Source organism: Carlito syrichta, unplaced genomic scaffold (genome assembly GCF_000164805.1).
Source record: "Carlito syrichta isolate Samal-C Ts95f unplaced genomic scaffold, Tarsius_syrichta-2.0.1 Scaffold305279, whole genome shotgun sequence".
Lineage (NCBI taxonomy): Eukaryota > Metazoa > Chordata > Mammalia > Primates > Tarsiidae > Carlito > Carlito syrichta.
This window is the reverse complement of record NW_007249375.1, coordinates 445,153-468,577: the sequence shown is the minus strand read 5'-3', so window position 1 is coordinate 468,577 and position 23,425 is coordinate 445,153. Positions and strand designations below refer to the sequence as shown.

The following is a 23,425-nucleotide window of genomic DNA, read 5'->3' as shown; positions in this document are numbered from 1 at the left end:
TGGACAACATGGCTGTTACTGTCTGTTCTGTTCTCCTCCTCTTTGCTTTCCTAGTCCCTGGTAAACTTCCTGAGGGCAGGTGCACTGGCTGGAATAAAGAAAACAGAGAAAGCTCAGAGCCATGAGAAGGTTCCAGTCAAGAGGAGCCTTCGGGCATTTTTAGAGGCAGTCAGATGCAAGCTGGGTTTAGAGCTAGAGGGTAGAGCCCTCTGAACTTCAAGAACATCATGTCCAAAGAACTAGAGCAGAAATTTAGTGGCCCCAGGACAGCCACTGGGTTAGGGTCACTAGAACAGAGAGTTGAGGGCAGAAAACAGATGAAATTCTCATGAGGCCCCAGATATTCATGTCTGTGTGAAGTTTCTGACTCATGCCTTTGCTTCGAGATCCTGGATAAGAATTTGCTCTGGGCTGGAAAATCTAGTCATAAGACTGTCACACTCAGATCCAAAGGGCCCAGATCATCCAGGTTGTGATGACTCATTTTCAAGTGGTCTAGATTATTCCCTATAAAAAGGAGAGGAAGGGTAGGGATATTTTTCTCCTTCTTCGAAGACTTGCCCCCTTTCTTTCCGTCATCTTCTTCCTCTAGTTGAATGCCCAAAGTGGCCACCTTTCTGGCTGCACTCAAAATGTTGAGGATTACAAGTCGCAGGCCACTATCTAGGGAGGTCAACCTAAAGTCATCCAGCTTAGCTGAAGGAATTGTATTGTATCTTCCCACCTCCAGTTATACCCTCCTTGGTGGATTGCATGACCTCGGTTTGCCTGGCAGTCTACCTCCATGCAGAAGTGAAAGTCTCCCTATTTTATGTGTTCCCTCCAAAGCATCTAACCTCTTTTATCTTCTATATCCACAGAGTTTTTGCAGATATTATTCCATACTTTCTTAATGATCCCTGATCCATAAGCATTTAAAAAGATGCTGAATTCCTTGAAATAAAAATTAAAGTCAGGCCCTGTGGCTCATGCCTATAATCTCAGCATTTTGGGAGGCCAAGGTGGGAGGATCACTTGTACCCAGGAATTCGAGACCAACCTGGACAACATAGTGTAAACCTCATCTCTACAAAAAAATTTAAAAAACATAGTGAGACCTTGTCTCTACAAAAATCAGAGAATTAGCCGGGCGTGGTAGCATGTTCCTGTAGTCCTAGCTACTCAGGAGGCTGAGGTGGGAGGATCTCCTGTGCCCAGGAGGTTGGGGCTGCAGTGAGCCAGGAACATGCTACTGCACTCCAGTCTGGGTGACAGAATGGGACCCCAACTCAAAAATAAATACATTTATGTTCAAGGTAAGTTTAGTGTTCAGTACTTTTATTTTAATTTTTGAGAAAAGATGGTATGCTGCTAAATGCTTGAGACAGAAGAGTCTACAGTTATTCTTGGAAATTAAAAGTTTTGATTAAGTGAAAAATTAAAGTCAAAAAGTAACAGTTTATAAGTTACAGTTTTGGGGATTTTTTTTTAAAGCTTTGTTATAAGGGACTCTGCAGTCCCTCTCCAGCTCTACCTGATGTGATGCAAAGATCATCAGATTTGTTCCCAAGTGCAATCTACATCATGAAAGAAGAGAAGCAGCCATTCACTTTTTCATTCTAGGACTTTGCTTTGATCACACAACCTCTGCAGCTCTGTCTGTCCTCAATTTCAAGCATTGCAAAGAATGCTGTTTTCTGCACATCTAAAGAGAGAACTTAATTCACCAATGAATATCTTGCTTTGAATATATCTAATAGTTTTTCTCTAGGGTTTCAGATTTCACAAACCCATGAAACAGAAAAGCCCTAATTAAGACAGGGTTGACTGTTGCAAGCAAATCCCTTCTGCTGACTTTGTAATGGTTTTCGGCTTTGGAGATCCCTTTTTGCTGTTTTCTTTTAGAGGTTTTCTCCCTTCATGCTAGTTTGCTTCGAAGTAGAGTCCACATGTGTGCCACATCCTTGGACCCACAGGGTGTGCTCAGCTGTGGGGTGGGAATGCTGATGTGAGCTCTGCTCCCATTTCTGCAAAGTTTGAGATTCTCATGATTTGAAATACTTCATAAGCAATTTCAGGTTTATTTATGTGGTTTTTTCTGCTTGAACCCAATTCCACTATGGGTACCCAGTGCACAGGCAATAATAGATGGTTTTATACAGAATATTCTAGCTTTGTGGAGGAGTAAGTAATCTGCCACATGAAATGTGTTTGGAGTCTGCAGGTCTGTAAGAGGACATATTGAGGAAATGGCATACAAATTGAAGGAAATAACATACCAAAAGTTTGTAACTTGTGAGACTTTTAGGAATCTCCCACTTTGTTTGTTTGTTTGTTTAGAGTCTCAGTCTGTTGCCCAGGCTGAAGTGCAGTGGCATGATCATGACTCATCACAGCCTTGACTTCTTGGGCTCAGGCAATCCTTTCATCTCAACTTTCTGAGTAGCTGGGACTACAGGTGTGTGCCATGGCCCCTGGCTAATTTTTTAAATTTTCTTATAGAGACGAGGGCTCACTTTGTTGCCTAGGCTGGTCTCGAACTCCTGGGCTTAAGTGATCCTCCTGTCTCAGCCTCCCAAAGTGCTAGAATTATAGGCATGAGCCACCGTACCCAGCCAGAATCTCCCATTCTTAACTATGAATTTTCATAATTTTAATAAGGTGATTCTTCATTAGTTGGATTGCCAGGAAAGAAAGTGTAGAGAATTTTGATAATTTACCAATAATTTGGGTAAAAAGAAGTTAATAAGAAAAAGATGTATTTGGAGATACCAGCCATCAGTATAACATAAACTTAATTTGTTTAGTAACTGACGTGCTTCCTTGTACCACATGAAAATAATTTTATGTGAAGATTTACTGGGTTTTTCTGCTTTTTACTGTGGTTTTATTTTATTCGCTGTACTCAAAACGGAGTTGCTTTCAAAGATTGAACTGTTTCTAAAGCAGACCAAATTTTAGAGGAGACTTGTGAATATTTAGTGTAGAAATATATAGCTAAGAATTAATCTGCATGACAATTCGCTCATGAAGCTTAAGTCAGCTCTGCTTTACTTTCTTAAAGCTCTGCTAACTTTATGATGATTTTATCACTCTTAAATGAGTCTCCTTTGAAATGTGGTCTACTTTAGAAAAAGTTCTATGTCTCTAATATCTTTCTTCCTTTCTAGAAACAAGCCAATGACCTTGTGAGCACCCTGATGAAATGTACACCCCACTACATACGCTGCATAAAACCAAATGAAACCAAGAAGCCTAGAGACTGGGAGGAAAGCAGGTAGGGTGCTGACTACAAGTGGGGAGGTCAAGGCTGGCTTGGGCAGGCCCTGGTTCGTTTTCTCTCTACTCAGGATGAGCTACCTTATACTACAGACAGGAGAGGTTTATATCACCTATACATGTATTTGTCATCTTCTTGTGTATTAACTTTTTCAGAATGATAAGGCTATATATTTTCCCTTTCCTTGTCTTTTCCTAAAATGTTAGCAGTGCCATTCAGTTCAGGATTAGCAATTTATAATGTTGATCTTGGCTAGTCTGAGGGCAGATGGGAAAAACAAAACAAAACCTTTATCCCGCAGAGTCATGATGGTTTTAAAATTAGTTTGAGGCTCTGTGTAGACATTCTTAGTACACTCAGGCCCTGATTGGCACCCACAGGATGTGGGCTAGAATGCTTGGCTTGAGGTTGAAAGTGAAGGCCTGAAGAGCTGGTTGAAATGCAATCTGTCATTTACAGTACTCATGAAGACGCTGGGGACATGCTAGAAGTTCTGCGTTCCCCCTAAGCACAGTGTTGATGAGCAGAGAGATTATCTTGCAAGGAAGATGTCAAAGAGAAACATGTAGAGCATAGGAATTCAGTGAGCCCTTTCCACCCTGACTTCTGAGGAAGCTCTATCACGTGGCCTAGCATGAAATGAGGTTGTTGAGTAGGAGCTTGTCAAGGCAATGTCTCAAGAGTGTAATTTTCACGGCCAGCTGGGGATCTAGACATACATTGCTGAGAAACCTAACCTCACTATCCACAGGGGCATGGGAAGGCGGACTGGGGAGAGACTTAAAGTACCTAGAGGACCCCGGCCATTATTACCTGGTAATCAAGTCCCAGGCTGTGAGCATACCAGATTCACTGCCTCTTACCTCCTCCCTTGGAGAAAAAATAGACTCTTCTAGGTAGCCAGTGACTAACTCAAAGTTTAACTTCCATAGGAAGACCAAGATTAAACTTCATAGCTGCTTAGTGCCTCCTATGAGATACATGTGTAGGTCCATTTTTCATCCTACCAGTAAAATCCTTTCTAATCATGGCAGACAGGTGATACTTGTTCCTTTATAGCAGCAGCCCCAACCTTTTTGGCATTATGGACCATTTTTGTGGAAGACAATTTTTCCATGGGGGTGGGGGCAGGGGGAGGGTGGATCATCAGGCATTAGATTCTCATAAGGAGCGCACAACCTAGATACCTTGGGTGCGCAGTTCACAATTGGGTTCACACTCCCATGAGAATCTAATGCTGCCACTGATCTGACAAAATGCAGAGCACCCTTTGTTGGCTGCTCTCCTTCTCCTGTGCAGTCCGCTTCCTAACAGGACACAGACTGGTACTGGTCCACGGCCTGTGGATTTGGAACCCCTGCTTTATAGGAGGGAAAAGACAAATAGTAAGGAAAACACCCAGGTCAAACATTCACTGTCTGAAAGATCTTCCTATTGAATGTTTCATGTTGCGATCTAAGTTTACTCTCTCCTCTTAAGAAGCTCTGTTGCTTGGATGGAGGACTTCTGTCTTGTCGAGACACAATGTTTTGAGTAATCTCATCAATAGATGCAATCCCTAAGGCTTCTTTTCTATTGAATCTCTGACATTTTTCAGTTGAATGCAATCTGAGATTCCTTGTACGATATTTTCGGTTAATGATATTCAGACTGTGATGAGATGCTCACACCTCCTAAGGTGATCAGTCTGTCTTTGAGTGATTATTCTTTTAGGAGACTTCACAGTTCTTCTCTAGGTTACTTTTCTTCTAATCCTATGTCTCCAATCTGCCATAGGAACTATTCTCATTACTTTTCCTCTTGCACTCTTCGGTTGGTTCAAGGTGTCTATCATGTTTCCCTTGAATCTTCTCTTCCACAGGCAAATCCCTTTCTGTGCTCTCAGTATGTTCCTCTGAGCCAATATTCTTCTGGTCGTTTATTCTTCTTGGTCATTCATTCTCTTGGATGTACTGAATTTGGCCTCTGCTTTTCTGATATGTGAGGTTCAATTTCTCCTTTGAGGCTAAGATGGTAGCAGCATTGTCATCTCTTCTAACCTAAAGATAGAAAATGTCTTTTTTTTTTTTTGCCTTCCTGCAGTGGTTCCCAAATGTGAGCATGCCTTGGAATGCCCTGGAGGGCCTGTTAAAACTCAGATTGCTGGGCTCTACTCCCCAAGTATCTGATCAGCAGGTCTGAGGTGGGGCCCACAATTGTCCTTTTCTTAAATCTTGCAGAAGATACGGGTGATGTGGTGATGATGGCCCAGGCATTGCACGTTGAGAACCACTGATCTAGAGTAAAAGGTTGGAGTTGGAAGAACTGGGTCCTGGTTCATCACCAAGTAGTTAGAGCAAAACACTTTATCTCCTTAGCCTTTGGGTTTTTCTTCTTTAAACCAAGATAGTCTAGATTAGGATTTCCTTTAGTTTGGTAGTCTGTCACAGTCTGTCTCTGTCTCTGTCACTTTTCCACTCACCTCTCACACACATACCTCCCACCCATACCATGTGCACATGTGCACACATACAGTAGAAAGGTGGTGTCATAGGCAACTTGAGAAATAAATGATAAGAGTCTTGGAATGATAAGAAGCAGAGGTAGATGCTAGGGGGTACCTTGCTTTACCCTCCTCCATTTCAAGGTTCTCTCTGGCACTTCCCAACAAATAATCTTTAATGAAAACATCTCTTGTCCTACAAATGCATTACCTCCCCCAGTACACCAACCTCTATCCCAAGTAGATTACTCTGCGGAAAAGTCCCTCTAAAATAGAAGTCTTTGCAGTAGCTACTCAGAAGTTTCCCAACCCTGATACTACCTCCCAATAAATCCAAACAGATTCATTGGAATACCAGAAAGAGGAAAAATTAGGACAGTGCCACATTTTATTTAGTAAATCCTTTTAGGATGAGGATGGTATTTTTTTTTTAAATCACTTCCCTTATTTGAATTGCGCAACAATCTTCATAACATGTGTTTGTGTAAACTGATTTTAAGAAATTCAAGGTGTTTACAAGTGTTGATTTATATTTCAAGTAGGATCACTTTCTGAGATTCCACCCTTCATCCTGGTTTTTTGTGTGAATGGTTTCACTCCATCCGTGAGTGTTATTGTTGGGGTCCATGAAGGAGCAGTGTGCTTTGCTGATGGGGATTACATGCTCAATTGAAGCTCTTGGTGGAGAGGGTTACTCATTCCACAAGTTTATGGGGTGTGGGGCTTTTTCTTTTCCTGTTGCAAATGTGTTTTTGTTTGGCTTCTGGCAAAGTTGTTTGCCCTGGATTCTGAACTGCTGCCCTCACAGAGCTCTCAAGCCTTGACCTACTTGACTTAATGGCCGAGGGTGATCTCGGAGGGGACTCCTCCCAAACGATGGTGTTGGCACAGCCAGGGGAACAACTGGGCATTGTCTGGCCAATGGTGACTGAGGAGGTGATGGCACTCCAGGAATATGCAGAAGTCAACTTAAGGGTTCCTTTGATGACACAAAATTTTAAACATTATGGAATTTGCTAGACTGTCCTGCTGAAGAAAATTTCTACAAGACACTGTCCTGATGGTAGGAGTTATAATGAATGAAACATTTCACATGAGGAATATTCTTCACCATGTCATTCTTGGGAAAGGAAGTTTCTGCTTGAATTAATGAGTGATGCATTTCCTCCCTCTAAAGGTTGCAGTGAAGCCAGTATTTATGAAAAGTACTTTAAATTGAGCAAACATCTGAAGTGGCAACCTCATGTTAATTTTTTTTTTTTTTTGCTAGAGAAAAGTCTAGTGGTGGGTTCTAAAGTTGGAGAATGGGAGAAAGGAAAATTATTTTCCTGAATTAGATTTTTACCTTTGGGATCTCTCTCTCTTTTCTCTGTCTCTGTCTCTGTCTCTTATTCAGGCAAGTCTGGATATCAACTCTTTCATATAAAGGCTTTTTAAAACTTAATTTTCTTCTCTGGGCACAGTTGCTCACACCTGTAACCTCAACACTTTGAGAGGCCCAGGCAGGAGGATTGGTTGAACCCAGGAATTTGAGACCAGACCAGGCAATGTAGTCAGACCTTGTCTCTACCAAAAAATTAAAAACTTAGCCATGCATAGTAGCACATGCCTGTTGTCCTAGCTACTTGAGAGGCTATGGCAGAAAGATCACCTGAGCCCAGGAGGTCAAGCCTATGGTGAGCCATGATCATGCCACTGCACTTTAGCCTGAGTGACAAAGTGAGACCCGGACGCAAAAAAAGGTTAATTATCTTGAAGGAGTCAACATTTCTGGATGTTGGCTTTGTAAGACTCATCAGACTGGAGATTTTTAAACACCACCCCCCTACTATGTGACCTCATCCTTCCCATCACAGTCAACATCTTCAAGCCTCCTTTGTCACCCTCCTTTTCTCCTACCACCCGTGACACCATCCTTTCCCATCTTTGTGCCTTTGCTTTCACGGGGTTCTCTGCCTTCTCCTCTACTCCTGCTGGATTCAACTCACCCTTCCAGGCCCAGGCACATTACATTGCTTCTAAGAATCCTCCTGCTGTGAATAGTCCATTCTCTTTTCTTTTCTCCTGTCCTGGTTTACTTGTTGTAACTGGGAAGAGATTAGAATAATAACAGCTTTGTATCACTCATGTCAGAAACTAAGTGCTTTCCATTTCTAGATCGGAAGGTACCACCTAGAAATCAAGAATTTACATCACCATTCCTATTTTACAGAGTAGGAGACTGAGAGGCACAGAGAGGGTACATAAAGGCAGGGCCAGGAACCCAGCCCCAGGATCTGGCTCTTAACCATTGTGCTGTCTGCATGGGCTCCAGCACGAATCATGGCATTGTCCTTTCTCAGTGTCCCTAGGACCTGGCATAGGAACTGTATGTGATATATTAGTGGACATCAGTGAGACTTAGAGATGATGATTTTCATGAGAGCTTTGCTGAGGAGACAGCTTTCAGGAACCCATGTAACACTGTAACAAGAATGCAAGGCCAGCTCTCTGGAACTCACTGCTAGTACAGATGAAATAAAGGGGGAGAGTGAGGGGCTACCTTCCTACTGAGCACAATTCTGACATCCCATCTTCAAAAGAGAGTGAATGATTACTTTTTCTTTCTAAATTTCTTCAACTATCATGTTCCTAAGTGTCTGTATTTAGCCAGCCTGCATAGTACACAGCCCAGGCCTGATTTATCTCACCAGAGTGAATGGTCAGAGGCAAGTGTTCAGGATCCGTCTCCGGGTGTCCAGGACACTGAGCTTCTTAGCAAGGGGTGAGTTTTTGCAAGGTACTGTCTGTGCTCCACCCCAGACCCACCAGACCAGCATCCCCAGGGTATGGATCCTGGGGCTTCCTTCTGATATAAAAGTCCTCAGTGTGAAACATCAGTCTAACAGTCCTTTACATTCATTTTCCAGAATACATTGCTAGACTTTTACTTTCATAAAAACCAACTGACACAATAATTTGGATATATTTTAGACCATTTTAAACATAGTCATCTAAAGTAGTTTTACATACCTTTTCTTGTACTTGTATTAGAAAAGCCTAGAAGTATAGTCCCGCTGAGTCTAGAATCTATATTAAATTTAAGTGCAGGCCACGTACAGTGTCTCACACCTGTAATCTTGCACTTGATAGGCTGAGGCGGGTAGATTGCTTGAGCCCAAGAGTTTGAGACCAGCCTGGACAACATAGTGAAACCTCTTCTTAGCACTTGGGAGGCTATAATCTTAGCACTTGGGAGGCTGAGGCAGGTAGATTGCTTAAACCCAAGAGTTTAAGACCAGCCTGGCCAACATAGTGAAACCTCATCTTTACAGAAAAAAATTTGTTTTTATTTTTATTTATTTATTTTTTTTTGAGTCAGAGTCTCACTCTACTACCCAGACTGCAGTGCAGTGGCCGCTCCCGGCCACCGCAGCCTCGACCTGCTGGGCTCCGGCGATCCTTCCGCCTCAGCCTTCCAAGTAGCTGGAACTACAGGTGCGCGCTACCACGCCCGGCTAATTTTTGATTTATTGTGGAGATGAGGTCTCACCAAGTTGCCCAGGCGGGTCTCGAAACCGCGGGCTCAGGCAACCCACTCACCTCAGCCTCCCAAAGTGCTGGGATTACAGGCTGAGCAACCGAGCCCGGCTAAAAAATTTGTTTTTAAATTAGGTGGGCATAGTGGCACACACCTGTATTTCCAGCTCCTTGGGATGCTGAGGTGGAAGGATCGCCTGAGCCCAGGAGGTTGAGGCTGCTGTGAACCATGATCGTAGTGGTCATGCCATTGTACTCCAGACTGGACAACAGAGTGAAACTCTGACTAAAAAAAGAAAAGAAAAGAAAAGAAAATTAAGTACAATAACAAAGCCAGCTCTAACATCATTTAATTCTAAAGTGAAAAGTTCTTTCCTTTAGTCTTTTGAAAAGCCATTATTTGTGTTCATAATTTGGGTGATAGGTATATGTGCTTTTGTTTTATTATTATTCTTTGACATAGATATGTAATGTCCTGTTATATAATTGCTGTCTTTCAATAAAATATTTTAAAATTATTATTATATAATCTGAAGGTCAGCTTAGTGTCTGAACACTATAAATTGTAGTCTTTTTCATATGTTTCCCTGCAGCTTAGAATTGGGGGTTTGAGGGATGGTTGGTAAGAGTTCAGGTTCAAAGGATTATCCAGTAATGTCCAGGCCTCATTTTCTTCTTTATAGGGTAAAGCATCAAGTAGAATATCTTGGTCTAAAAGAAAACATTCGTGTGAGAAGAGCTGGCTATGCCTATCGGCGCATCTTCCAAAAATTCCTGCAGAGGTAATGACCTAGTGACTTTGAACTTTGTATTTAAACAGGTTTATTGAGCTATAATTCATACACCATACAATTCATCTACTTACAAGTTTACAATTCTATGCCTTTTAACATATTCAAAGCGTTGTGCATCCATCACCACAATTCATTTTAGAACATTTTCTTACTCTGAAAAGAAGTCCTACTCCCCTTCATTGTTAACCCCCACTTCTCTCCTCACCTCTGTCCTATGTGGTCATTAATCTACTTTCTGTCTCTATAGATTTGCCTATGCTGAGCTTTTCATAAAAATAGAATCAGATATGTGTCCTTTGTGACTAGCTTCTTTCACTTAGCCTAAGATTCATCCATGTTGTCACATGTCTGCCCCTCATTCCTATTTATTGAGAAATAATATTCCAAGGAGTGGAATTGTTTCTACTTTTTGGCTATTATGAATAATGCTGCAATGAAAATTTGTGTACACATTTTTGTGTGTTCATGCTTTCATTTCTCTTGGGTATATATTTAAAAGTGAAATTGCTGGGTCCTATGGTAACTCTATGTTTAACCTTTTTGAGGAATTGCCATGTTGTTTTCCAAAGTGGCTGTACTATTTTATATTCCCACCAGCAGTATTTGAGGGTTCCAATTTATCAGAATCCTTGCCAATATACCTTATGATCTGACTAACCATTCTAGTGGGTGTGAAGTGGTATTTCATTGTGGTTTTGATTTGTATTTCCAGATAGCAAACAATATTAAGCATTTTTTCCTGTACTTATTAGCCATTTGTATTTCCTCTTTGGAGAAATGTCTGTTCAGGTCCTTTGCCCATTTTTAAATTAGGTGTTTTGCCTTTTTACTATTGAGTTGTAGTAGAATTATTTTTCCCATTATTTGTTGTAGAACAAGTCAGTAGCCACAAATATTCAGTAGAATGTCTGTTAAGTGTAGTGCATAAGCTCATGAATTTATGGTAATTGTGACATAGGAAGGGCTGAGGTTCAACTTGACTGAGAAAATTAACAGTATGAAGACAATTTCAGGAAAACATTTAACCCACTTAAGAAAAAAAGCTTAAAATATTTAACCTCAAAATTTTTGTACAATCCATATATACATTTAAACTGATTTTTATATTTCCCTTAAAATGTATTTGGCAGGACCTATACTTGAATTGTTCTTATTTTGTGTTATTTTTGAAAAGAATAGAATTTAATGTTCTTAAAGTATTGTATCACTCTCACTTCTCTAATGACTCTGTAGAGTTCCACTGTATTTTCTATATCTATTTAATTTCTCTTAAGAAAAAGGGAAGCAAAAACAAAGAAGAAGAAGTAAGCTACATTTAGCATTTTAATCGGAAAATAATTATGTCTTCCTGATGTATGATGCAGAGGTTGGATGGAAGAATTTTTTTTTTTTTTGAGTTAGGGTCTCACTCTGTTGCCCAGACTGGAGTGCAGTGGCCGCTCCCGGCCACCGCAGCCTCGACCTGCTGGGCTCTGGTGATCCTTCCGCCTCAGCCTTCCAAGTAGCCAGAATTACAGGCATGCGCTACCATGCCCGGCTGATTTTTTGATCTATTGTAGAGATGAGGTCTCGCCTGCCCAGGATGGTCTCGAACCCGAGGGCTCTGGCAATCCACTCACCTCAGCCTCCCAAAGGCTGAGCCACCAAGCCTGGCTGGAAGAATTTTTAAAATTCACACTTTATATAACAACAAACTAGCAGACTGATAAAGAAGTAAATTTAATGTCTTTGAAATCCAGTGCTTCTAATAAGACAGTTCTTATTTTGGGCTGTTGCTTCTTGTGCCACAGATTAGGACAGCTGACCACCATCTAGAGGTTTTGAAAAAGGACCAACCATTCCATACAAGAAAGCCTCATAAACTCAGTTCCCACACAGTCAAGTTTCTCAGTAATTTTGATGGTAAGTTAGACTAGGAATAAAATTCATCTCACTGTTCTTTGAATTAAAGAGGTTAATATACCTATAGTGTAAGCAGGACTATGTGAAAAAGGTACTTAGGAAGTTGAGAAAACAAATTTGTAGAGCTTTCACATCACTCCAGTGCCATCCAATTGCTGACAAACACTGGCGATGTTAGTTCTAAAACTTCGATTGTCCTTAGACAGATTCTTTTTTTTTTTGAGTTGGAGTCTCACTCCGTCACCCAGACTGGAGTACAGTGGCTGCTCCCGGCCACCACAGCCTCAATCTGCTGGGCTCTGGTGATCCTTCTGCCTCAGCCTTCCAAGTAGCTGGAACTACAGGCACGTGCTACCACACCCAGCTAATTTTTTGATTTTATTGTAGAGATGAGGTCTCACCAAGTTGCCCAGGCGGGTCTTGAACCCACGGGTGCAGGCAGTGCACTCACCTCAGCCTCCCAAAGCGCTGGGATTACAGGCTGAGCCACCGAGCCTGGCGTTAGACAGATTCTTAACACCAACTTAGAACAGGGTTTCTCAGACTCTGCCATTGACATCTGAGGCTGGATGATTCTCTGTTGTGGGACTGTCCTGTGCACTGTAGGATGTTTAGCTGCCTCCGTGGTCTCCTCTCACTACTAGCAGTAGTGCTTCCCTTCCCAGTTGTGACAGCCAAAAGTATATCCAGACATTGCTTAATGCTCACCTGGGGGACATAGCTATTTGAGAACCACTGGCTTAGGTCATCATTTACATGCTTTTGTAAAATTGCATTTAACAAAAAGAATCTGTGCCAGATATGATGGCTCATGCCTGTAATCCCAGCACTTTGGGAGGCCAAGGTGAGAGGATTGTCTGAGACCAGTCTGGACAACATGGTGAGGCTCGTCTCTTTGATAAATCAAAAAAATAAAAAATAAATAAAAATCTTTTCTTAATTAAGAGAAAAAAATACAGAAAATAGGGAAAAAAAAAGGAGACCTGCCCTGAACAGTTCGGAAGCATTTGGAATTTTAGCCTCCTTCAGTGTTTTTCAGGTACTTAACATTTCTCTATTTAATATTTGCAAATTCTCTTTAATGAACTTTACTATTAAAAGCTGGTCAGACTTTTTTAAAAATCTAATATTCATTTTTTTCTTTTTATTTTCCTCTTTTAAATAAACCAATTCTGAAAGCCTTCCTTCCTTCTAGATTATTTTTTAAAAACCAACCAAGCAACCAACTGACTTCCATCAGCAATGCTGTGAGTGCTGTCATCCTGGGAGAGCAGGATGTTCACACACTCCTTTTACGGTCTATGGGACCCTGAGCAGGCTGTGATGTGTGTTTGCAGCAGCTTCAGTGAACTGCAAAATGGCCCAATTGATTATCCAGATCTGTCTTGAGTGCCATCATAACTCCATGTACAGTACCTTATGCTGTGCCTCACACTGAGTAGGCACTTCATAAAATCTGTTATGCCCTTAATGTGGAGGAACTTTAAGTAAAGTGATTCTTCCTTGAATGCTTCCCTTCTCAGCTAACCTACTGTATGCTTTTTCTTTCAGAAGGGAAAAATAGCATTGCCTTATAAAAAGCAAGCTCTTTTGCTGTTGTTATACTTCTCTTAGTTTGCAAATCCTGAGAGGAGAATCAGTTTGGAAGGAAATTTATTTTTCTTTTTTTTTTCCAACTCAAAAAAAAAAAAAAGAAAAAGAGCCAGGCTCGGTGGCTCAGCTGTAACACCGCGCCTTTTGGAGGCTGAGGTGAGTGGATTGCCTGAGCCCGTGGGTTCAAGACCCGCCTGGGCAGCAAGACCTCATCTCTACAATAATTTTTTTAAAAAATCAGCCGGGCGTGGTAGCTCACGCCTGTAATTCCGGCTACTTGGAAGACTGAGGCAGAAGGATCGCTGGAGCCCAGCAGGTCGAGACTGCGGTGGCCAGGAGCAGCCACTGCACTCCAGTTTGGGTGACAGAGTGAGACTCCAACTCAAAAGAAAAGAAAAGATACCTACACTTCTTGTTTTTGTTTTGTTTAGTTTTGTTTTTTTCAGTTTGTATTGTAGTTTTTAAAAATTATTATTATTATTTTTAATAATCAATATTTTTTATTATGATATTGTGTGGCACAGTTAAGGAGTAGGTATACAAATATGTTTCATTCAGGCACCCTTGTTGATAAGAGGTGTTTCCCCGTCTCCAGACAGATATTTACTACTGTTAATCCCATCTCCCCCCCATATAGTTTCCCACTACTGTCAGTCATTTTCTTATAGTAGTACATTGGATGTTCAAGGTCCACTATATGAGTGAGAACATGTGATACTCAGATCTTTGTTTCTGTGAGAGGTCACTCAGTATTATAGACTCTACTTCCATCCAGGTTGCTGTGAAATTCATGATTTTGTTCTTTTTTATGGCTGCGTAGTATTCCATCATGTATATGTACCACATTTTTTTAATCCAGTCCTCTTTTGATGGACAGCATGGTTGCTTCCAGGTTCTTGCTATTGTGAACAATGCTGCGATAAACATACGTGTGCAGGTATCTTTTTTATAGAGTGATTTGAGTTCTTCAGGATATATTCCCAGTAGGGGGATTGTGGGGGCATATGGGAGGTTGATATTTAGAGCTTTTAGGAATCGCCACACTGCTTTCCACAGAGGTTGCACTAGTTTATACTCCCACCAATAGTGTAGAAGTGAGGAAATTTATTTTTCAAAAAAAAGTCCTTTGCAGTCCCCCACACTATATTTCAAAACTGTTATTGAAGCAGGCCACTCAAAAGTGGCTTAAAGTCCATATATGTCAATGGGCAGAAAATATTTCTCTGTAAACAATATCATTTTCCATAAGGTATATGAACCTGGGATCCTGTTCATGCAGAATTTATCTAGAGGCTGCCAGTGACTATTTCATCCTCTGATGCCCTCTAAGTAATTGAACCATCTTATACTTCTATTCTCCCCAAGTTTGAGAAGAAAGGTTTTGTTTATAAATTTGCTTTCTAGGTGTCCACAGAAAGGTTGCCAAGTGGGAAACAGAAAGTAAAAGACTGAAGGAAAAAGGATATATTAATACCCAGCACAACTATCCACATATAAATGTATTATGCACCCTCCCTAGAAAAGAGGTTCATGGGCCTAAACAGTAATGGTTCAGACCTAGAGCGCAGTGGTGGCTTAGAAAGTAGTGTATGTGTTTAGTGAGTGTTCATGTTCTCACTGGAAAATCCTTTCTATTTATCAAAACCGTCCCCCTTGTCTGAGTAGTCAAAAGATACCTTAATTCCCCCACCAATGGGCCATGTGTTCTTGAAGTAAAGCCTGTACTACTTTAAGTGGTAGTAGGAAGAGCCCTTTTTCACCACCTTTCCACTACAACTTTTATGCCTTTACAAAGTGGTTTTTAAAAAAAATTTTGAAATGACAGCCATGTTGCATCTTAGAAAATAACTTTAAATTCTCTAGAAAATACCTCTCTGAGCTAGGCAATGTGTGTTTCTTACTGTGATTGGGAGAAATAAGCCCAAATATGGATTCTGATACTTAGGAAGAAAAATGTGGGAGAAATACAAGAAATTTACAAAGTTTATTTTGTAGCATAATTTATACTTCCTCGCAAGCATCTTTCCTTTGACCTTTACCCAACCTCTCAGAATGTGGGGGTAATAAAGGGATGCCTTGTTAGGAAAGGCATTCCCTGTCATGGACAAGAGAGAGAAAAAAAAAAAAAACAGGACACCTAGGAAAGTGTGGAGCGATGGGGGTTGTTCTGCTGGCTGCCAGGATTTTTGTGTCTTTGGAGGTCAGAAACATCCTTAATCCCAAGTGCCAGCAGTGAAAATCACTGGAGTCTAAAAAATAATTTCCTCTGAGGAGGAAACATTGGATCAGTGACCCAGAAGAATAACAAGAAGCCTTTGGATCAGTGACCCATGAGATAATAAGGAGCCTACCCATCTAAAGTCATGGAAGAGAATTCCTGGTAGAGAGAATATTTAGCACAAAGGGCTTGAGAGTAAATATTCACATATCTGAGTATTAAACTAAAAGTGCTGATAAAAGGAGTATATGCTATTATCACCATCTTTCCATAGTTGTCACTGGCACCAATTAGGCAGTGGCACTACTGCCTTGTGCAACCTGCACTCACCAGTATATCCTGGAGAAAGCTAGAAGAATGAGCTGGGTGTACTTGGTGGGAGAGCCTTGTGCTAGAATGAGGCCCTGGTAGGATACCAAAACGAACATGAGGATGTATCAGGCTCCATGAAAGCAAAGGAAGCACCAGGCAATTCTTATGTCTTACCAAGACCCTCGTTGCTGGAGGCCTTGTTAGGATAAGGAAGAAAAAGTCTCTGCAATGTTCCTTCATAAAAATAAAAATAAAAAAACCAAATGAGAGAAATGCAGCATTGCTTTTATTTATTTATTTATTTCTTTAGCTGGAGTCTCACTTTGTCGCCCAGACTGGAGTGTAGTGGCCGCTCCTGGCCACCACAGCCTCGACCTGCTGGGCTCTGGCGATCCTTCTGTCTCAGCCTTCCGAGTAGCCAGAATTACAGGCGCACGCTACCACGTCCAGCTACTTTTTTGATTTATTGTAGAGATGAGGTGTCGCTGCCCAGGCGGGTCTCGAACCCGCAGGCTCAGGCAATCCACTCACCTCAGCCTCCCAAAGGTGTGGGATTACAGGCTGAGCCACCCAGCCCGGCAGCATTACTTTTATACAGAAAAAAATTTGCTTTGCAACAGAGACCTATTTCCAATTGCACAGTAAAGATACATAGCTTTATAGTTTTAGTAGTTCAAGCCAGGCAAAATTGCACTGTTAGGAAGTGTCGCCTTGAAGGTCTAGTGTTTTTTTTCTCACTCATACTCTCTGTGAACTTTTCTCCCTCATCCAATTAGATTGCCAGTACTGTCCTACATTTTCACCAACTCCTGCAATCACATCTGGAAAGGCTCTGCTATTAGTCATCTACGTGTGGCTTAATTTGTTTTAACTAACTCCATTATATCACATATGAAATTTATTTATGATAATTTGTGGCTTCAACTAGGTGTTTTCATTTTTAAGCTTTGTATCTCTAATTAGGAAATAGGAGGATTTACTTCTCCAGAAAACTTATGATATTACCAGGCAAGATACGGATATTTGAGGGGAGCAGGGAGGGCTTCAGAATCACCTTAATCCCAACCAGCTGGCCCTGTGGGTGGCCTGGATCCTGAAGTCAGGGCCACTAGAGGTTCTCTTCTCCCTTGGCTGCCATAAGTGAGTCTAATACTGATAGTCATTTCTGGGAACAAAGGAGGGCTGAGGCTTCTCTCAGGACCTGTAGGCCTGTTTTCTGTCCCCTAGAGGTGCCTGCACATGGGGCACATCCTCCAACTTCACACCCAGGCACTCCTTCTCTGAATTTTTCTTCTGTATTTGACATCCTGTAATGTGCTTCTCTCTCCTCCATTATATCAGCCTCTGACACCATAGTCAAGTTTCTAACATAAGCATGTTCAGTAGACTCCCTAATCTTTATAATATTTACATATAAGTCAGTCCATGGCCTTTATGCGGTGCCATGATTAAAGAAACTGATAGGGGTTCAACTTCCAGCTCGACACTAGCTAAGTAGTCTTGGGCAAGTCTCTATTTGCCTCGTCTTTTCTTCTGCCAAATGAAAAACTAGCCTGATCAAGTTGCTATGCAAATAAAATGAGATCATCCAGCTCAAGCACCCATTACAGCACCTGATACAGAGCGAGCACCACACACATGTTAGCCATGAATGTTAGTGATTACAGCCATGTGCCAGGCATAGGTTACAGTACTAGAGATACGACATGGACCACACAGATGTGGCATCCACTTTCTCGGAGCTCTTGTCCTCATGGGGGAGGCATAAAGTAACCAAAGCAACACAGACTGACTACAGTGACAAATTATGGTACATTCTGTAAAGGAAAATATTATTTACTATGAAAGAAAATAACAGGGAAACAGTTTTTGATTGGGTGGTCCAAGAGGGCCACCGAAGGTGTCACCGAAGGTGAATCACCTGAGCAGGAGCCAGCCACATGACGAGTTTGGAGGGCAGCACACTGGATAAAGGGAAGAGCAGTCAAAGGCTCCAGGGAGGGAAAGAGGTTAGTGTACATGAAGAAGGGGCCACCCTCAAAGGAACACAGAGAGCCAAAGGGAGAGTAAAAGAGATGGGGTTGGGCCAGATATGGTGGCTCACGCCTGTAATCCTAGCACTTTGGGAGGCCAAGGCAGGAGGATCACTTGAGCCCAGGAGTCTGAGACCAGCCTAGGCAACATCAAGACTTCATGTGTACAAAAAAAGTTAGCCAGGCATGGTAGCACATGCCTGCAGTCCCGACTACTCAGGAAGCTGGGATGGGAGGATCACCTGAGCCCAAGCGTTTGAAGCTGCAATGATGATCATGTCACTACACTTCAGCCTGGGCAACAGAATGAGAATCCAACTCAAAAAAATAAAAAAGAGAGAGAGAGAAAGAGAGAAAAAAGGTGAGGTTGAAGAACAGCCAATGACCAGATCACAAGGGTCTTGTGGCTCAAGATGCACTGAATTTCAAAGACAAAAGTTAATGCACAGTAGTAAAAGTCGCTGCTTATAGAGAACTTTATAAAACTGCTTGTAATGATTGTTAAATGCTTGAAGTAATCAGGAAGATTATCATTGATAAAAGACCGTATATTTTTGCCCAGAGAGTGTCACTGGTGACCTTCCGTGATGCTATTTTTAGACAGTGGTAGAAAGGGAAAGCAGATTTTCACTAGGGCGTTAACATGGAAACGGTGGGAAAGGGAAGGAGTAGGCGGCAGATCCGGAATAGGCATCCCAGACTTGGAGGATTTTTCCAGTTGGCAAGGTCCATCCTTCAGCCTTTGAATAGTGGTGATAGGCCAGTACCTAGCAGTCTGAGTCTGATCCTCCTTCCTCCATGTCCTCACAGGTATGCCATTCTGACCAAAGCCACCTGGCCCTCATGGCGAGGAGATGAGAAACAAGGTGTCCTGCACCTGCTACAGTCAGTTAACATGGACAACGACCAGTTCCAGCTGGGGAGGAGTAAAGTGTTCATCAAAGCGCCCGAGTCTGTGAGTGCTCATTTGGCCTCTCCCTTCTGCTCCCTTTCCTACTGGGCTTCCGACAGCCCCAGTACATCACGCCACAGGCTTCTTTATCTCATCCTTCACTTGATGCCTTAAATGTCATCTCCTCGAAGGAGCCTCCCATCCCCATCTAAGTGGGTCGTTCCTTAGCCCCTGCTCCCTCACAGCCTATCACTGTCCCCTGTTCATTTCCTGCAGATGCTTAACAGATATAAAGCGGGTTGTCATAGAGTAGTTTCTTTTCGCACCTACTGTCTCTCCTCTCTAGGTGGTCATCTCCTTGAGGGAAGGAACCCTTTGTCTGTTCGGTATGCCCTTATGTACCCAAAGCCTCATACAGAATGTGCTCAACGGTTATTTATAGTCTGTAAGAGTATCTCAGCTAAAAAGGGACTTCTTTGTCCCACCTTTGGGCAGATGACACCGAACCAGTTATACACAAGCTCAGGCTTCCTTCTTGAACTGTGGAGCCGAGTCCTGGGGTGGGAATTCCCAGGAATGTTCCTTGTAGATCGTGAGAGAGCCTGGAAAGGACTTTGAGGGGAAGAATAGGCAGGAGGAGAGATCTCCCAGTTTGTAGAACATGAATACTTATCAGTCAGGCATTCAAAATATGCATTGTACGATTCACAAACTTATTAGCCCTCTACAAATTAATTGAGAGAAACGTCATTTCTTCCTGGTGAGGGTGTGGTCACTGAGCCTAATGAATATCCATGGGAAGTTCTGAGTTTGAGCAGGAATTCAACAAAGCCTTTCTGTTCTTCCCAGTTTGCTCTGGGCTATGGAATAAAAACATTACTTTTTAAGTTGGAGAAATTGCTGGAACCGAGGTTCTGCATCATCTATTCCTTGGGGTTTCCGTAACCATCACAAGACTCCACTTCAAGAGTCAATGGTGAACTTGGCAAAATCAGTCACAGACCATGGGGAAATAATATGGGAACTTACAGTGCTGGTAAAAATGGAAACATGCTGGGCATGGTGGCCCACACCTGTACTACCAACACCTCGGGAGGCAGAGGCGAGAAGATTGCCTGAGCCCAGGAGTTCCAGACGAGCCTGGGCAACTGGACAAGATCTCATCTCTACAATAAATAAAAAAATTAACCGGCCAGGGTGATGTTCACCTGTAGTTCCAGCTACTTGGAAGACCGAGGCAGAAGGATTGCCTGAGCCCACCAGGTCGAGGCTGTGATGGCCATGATCATGCGACTGCACTCTAGCCTGGGAACAGAGTGAGACTCTGACAGAAGGAAAGAAAGGAAGGAAGGAAGGAAGAAGGAAAGAAAAGAAAGAAAAAGAAAACACGGGGCTTCAGGCAAATCCTGGTCCCTCAGGTAGTTTTCCTCTCCTGAGATGGGCCCGCAGTCACTATTCTGCCTGCCTTGCAGGGTGGGCCTAAGATTCAGGAACAGCAGAGGCTGTCACTGAATGCCTTTGTGAACTGTAAAGATCATTAAATAAATAAGCAGCACCCATAGATAGAGCCCATTTATAAAAAGTTTGTGGTAGCATTTTTCCACTGTGGGTTATTTGTAGCTTCACAGAATTTCATTTCCAAATATAAAATGAAAATGTTGTGTCATTCACCATTAAGCAACCCACAGAACAGTTCCTGTTCATTCTAAAATGGGTTGGGTGATTTATCAGTACAATGCAGAACTCCCTGTGTTGTCTTTTACCTGCTTTTACCTTTTGACTTGCTTACATTTTCCTGTATAATTAAAACAGCGTTAATATTTTTAATTCTTTTTTTATTATTTAATTGAGCTTTGGGAACTCATCTCCAAAATCAAGGTTTATATTTGGCTTTTCTTTTCCTTGCCTTCTTCTTTATTGCCATCACTTGATTCTCCTGTTCCCTCCCTGTCTTTCACACAGGCATGTACACAAATGCACACACACACAGGCACATCAGCACCTCCACTCTGTCCTCTGCCTCCCAACCTTTTGCATCCATTGTCCAGCCTGACTTGCAAATACTTTTACAAAAGTTGGTTTTAAAATCTTCCTTGTGATTCTGCCACAACTTTTATAATAAATGTACTGAATATACAAAATTGCCCAATTGGATCTAAGAGCCCATAGCAGACATCAGACACCAAAGGGTTTGTTTTTTGTTTTCTGTTACATATATCCATGTTTTTTGACTTTTCTCTCTCAAGGTTTCCTCTTGAACCTCCCTGGTTTCCAAGCCCAGGGCTTGTAGAAAGAAACCTGAAATCCAGCTAATCTTTGAAATAGTCTATAGGAAGTTGGGCATTGTTTGCTGCTTCTCCTTTCTCTGACTCACCAGTATATTTTCTATGACACTCTAAATAGTTCTGGGAAAGAACAAGGAAACAAGACTTACTCAGAAGCCCAGCACACAAGATAAGAAGCATCAATGATTTTTCTTACAACAGGCAACCACAGGGCTCAGATTTTATACAGTCTGTCCAGTTGCTAAGCCATGTATTCCATTTTGGGGTTTAGAAATCGATTCTTTGTGCCTATTGTTGATGGCACTGAAGGCTGGGGGAGTACACGGCCCCTCCCTTGGCATTTGGAGTCTGAGATATTGTTTCTGCCCAGCTGGGGTTGTGAGGAGGAGGAGAGTTGAGTGACAGGAGGGGATAAGCATACACTCAGATAAACAGAGACAGCAATTCAAGCCCAGCTGCCTTCAAACTCCACTCAGTTGTTTACTTCTCGGTCATTTTTGCAATGATTCTTCATCATCTTCACTTTGGGTTTTTATTGGTCCGTTTCTATTTTTTTCCTAGAGAGTCATGTAACTTTCAAGGTGGATGAGAGGGTTTCCTACCATTTCACAAGTTGACTGAATGCAAATTTTCAGAGAAAGACTTGCATGTCAAAATGAGGAGGGGCCTAGCAGAGCTGGAAAGGACTTGATTCACTTCTCAGCCCCACCCGGTCCAAGTTCCAGTATTCTCATCTGTAAAATGGAACTAGCAGAAGTGTGTGGCTCATGTAGCTATTGAGGTGTTGGGTGAAGTCGAATAAAATAATGGATGGAAATCTTCCATCTGGGAGGATTCCTGACCCATAGTGGGCACTCGGTGCACTGCAGCTCCTTTCCCTCATCTTGATTATTCCAAAGTCTGGTTGAGTGGAGTGCAGCAGTCAGTGTTGTTAAAAGGCTCTGTGTCTCCAGACCTGCCAGAGTCTGGTGTGGGCCCCTAAACCGTCCCAGCCCTTCTTAGTGAATCCAGCTTCTAACTGGCACATCTCAAGTCCAGCTCCAATCACTGTGGTCATTATCCTCTGCTCCAGTACTCCTTGGAGAATCCTATGAGGCAGGAAGCCTAGACTTCCATGGAACTGAAAGTAGGGCAGCCCTCTTTCCACAGCAGCACAAACTGTGCTCCTGCAGAAGCTGGAAAATTCTGTTAAGAGACTGTAGGCCAAAACGCCACACCAGACAACAGCAGCAGCCTCCACCTACTCACTTGATCTAGCCACCTAGTAATATCCTCTTTGGATCAAGGTGGGAAATAAGTGGATAAATGTTGAGTCACTTAGTTGATTCTCTCAGAGATTGTGACAAGGCAGGGCAGGGTGCAACTCAATATACTCAAGTTCAGCTACTTCTCATTATTTTGCATTTAAAGAAAAAATGTATAGATAAGAATTTGGGCTGGGCATAGTGACTCACACCAGTAATCCCAGAACTTTGGGAGGCCAGAGCAGGAGGATTGCTAGAGCCCAGGAGTTCCAGACCAGCCTAGGCAACATAATGAGAGTTCATCTCTACAAAAAAAACTAAAAGTTGACCAGGTGTGGTGGCGTGCGCCTGAAGTTGCAGCTATTCAGGAGGCTGAAGTGAAAGGATCACCTGAGCCCAGGAGGTTGAGGCTGTGGTGAGCTGTGATTGCGCCACCACACTCCCACCTGGGAGACAGAGTGAGACCCTCGACTCAAAAAAACCTTTTTTTAATAGTGATATTTTACAACATGCCATGGTTAATCATTTTGCATACTTGTTCATGAATCTGAAAAGCTGCTTCTCATATATGTCCTTGACTAAACTGAGTGTCCCTGAAATCACAACAGCAACATAAGTGATGTGCAGGTCTTGTGCATAGGCTCACATTTGTCTTCTCCACCTTCACAGCTATTTCTTTTAGAAGAGATGAGAGAGAGAAAGTATGATGGATATGCTCGGGTGATACAGAAATCATGGCGGAAGTTCGTGGCCCGGAAGAAATACGTTCAAATGAGAGAAGAAGGTATTTTAGTAATATTGTTTCATTCATTTCACAAATCTCAAGAGTAAATTAGAGTTTAAATGAAGTTGGAAGTTGCATTTTATTTTGCATATAATGTCATGCTAAAAG

At 42.2% G+C, this 23,425-nt stretch overlaps 1 protein-coding gene across 1 annotated transcript in view; it reads left to right on the top strand.

The window, feature by feature from the left end:
* The window catches only part of MYO1E (myosin IE), a 125,238-nt gene that overhangs the window by 65,022 nt on the left and 36,791 nt on the right, over positions 1 to 23,425 (top strand). Inside the window, exons 16-19 of the mRNA XM_021714146.1 lie at positions 3,150 to 3,256; positions 9,944 to 10,042; positions 18,923 to 19,067; positions 23,203 to 23,317. Of these exons, the coding sequence (XP_021569821.1) occupies positions 3,150 to 3,256; positions 9,944 to 10,042; positions 18,923 to 19,067; positions 23,203 to 23,317 (466 nt within the window). The remainder of the gene's footprint in view (positions 1 to 3,149; positions 3,257 to 9,943; positions 10,043 to 18,922; positions 19,068 to 23,202; positions 23,318 to 23,425) is intronic.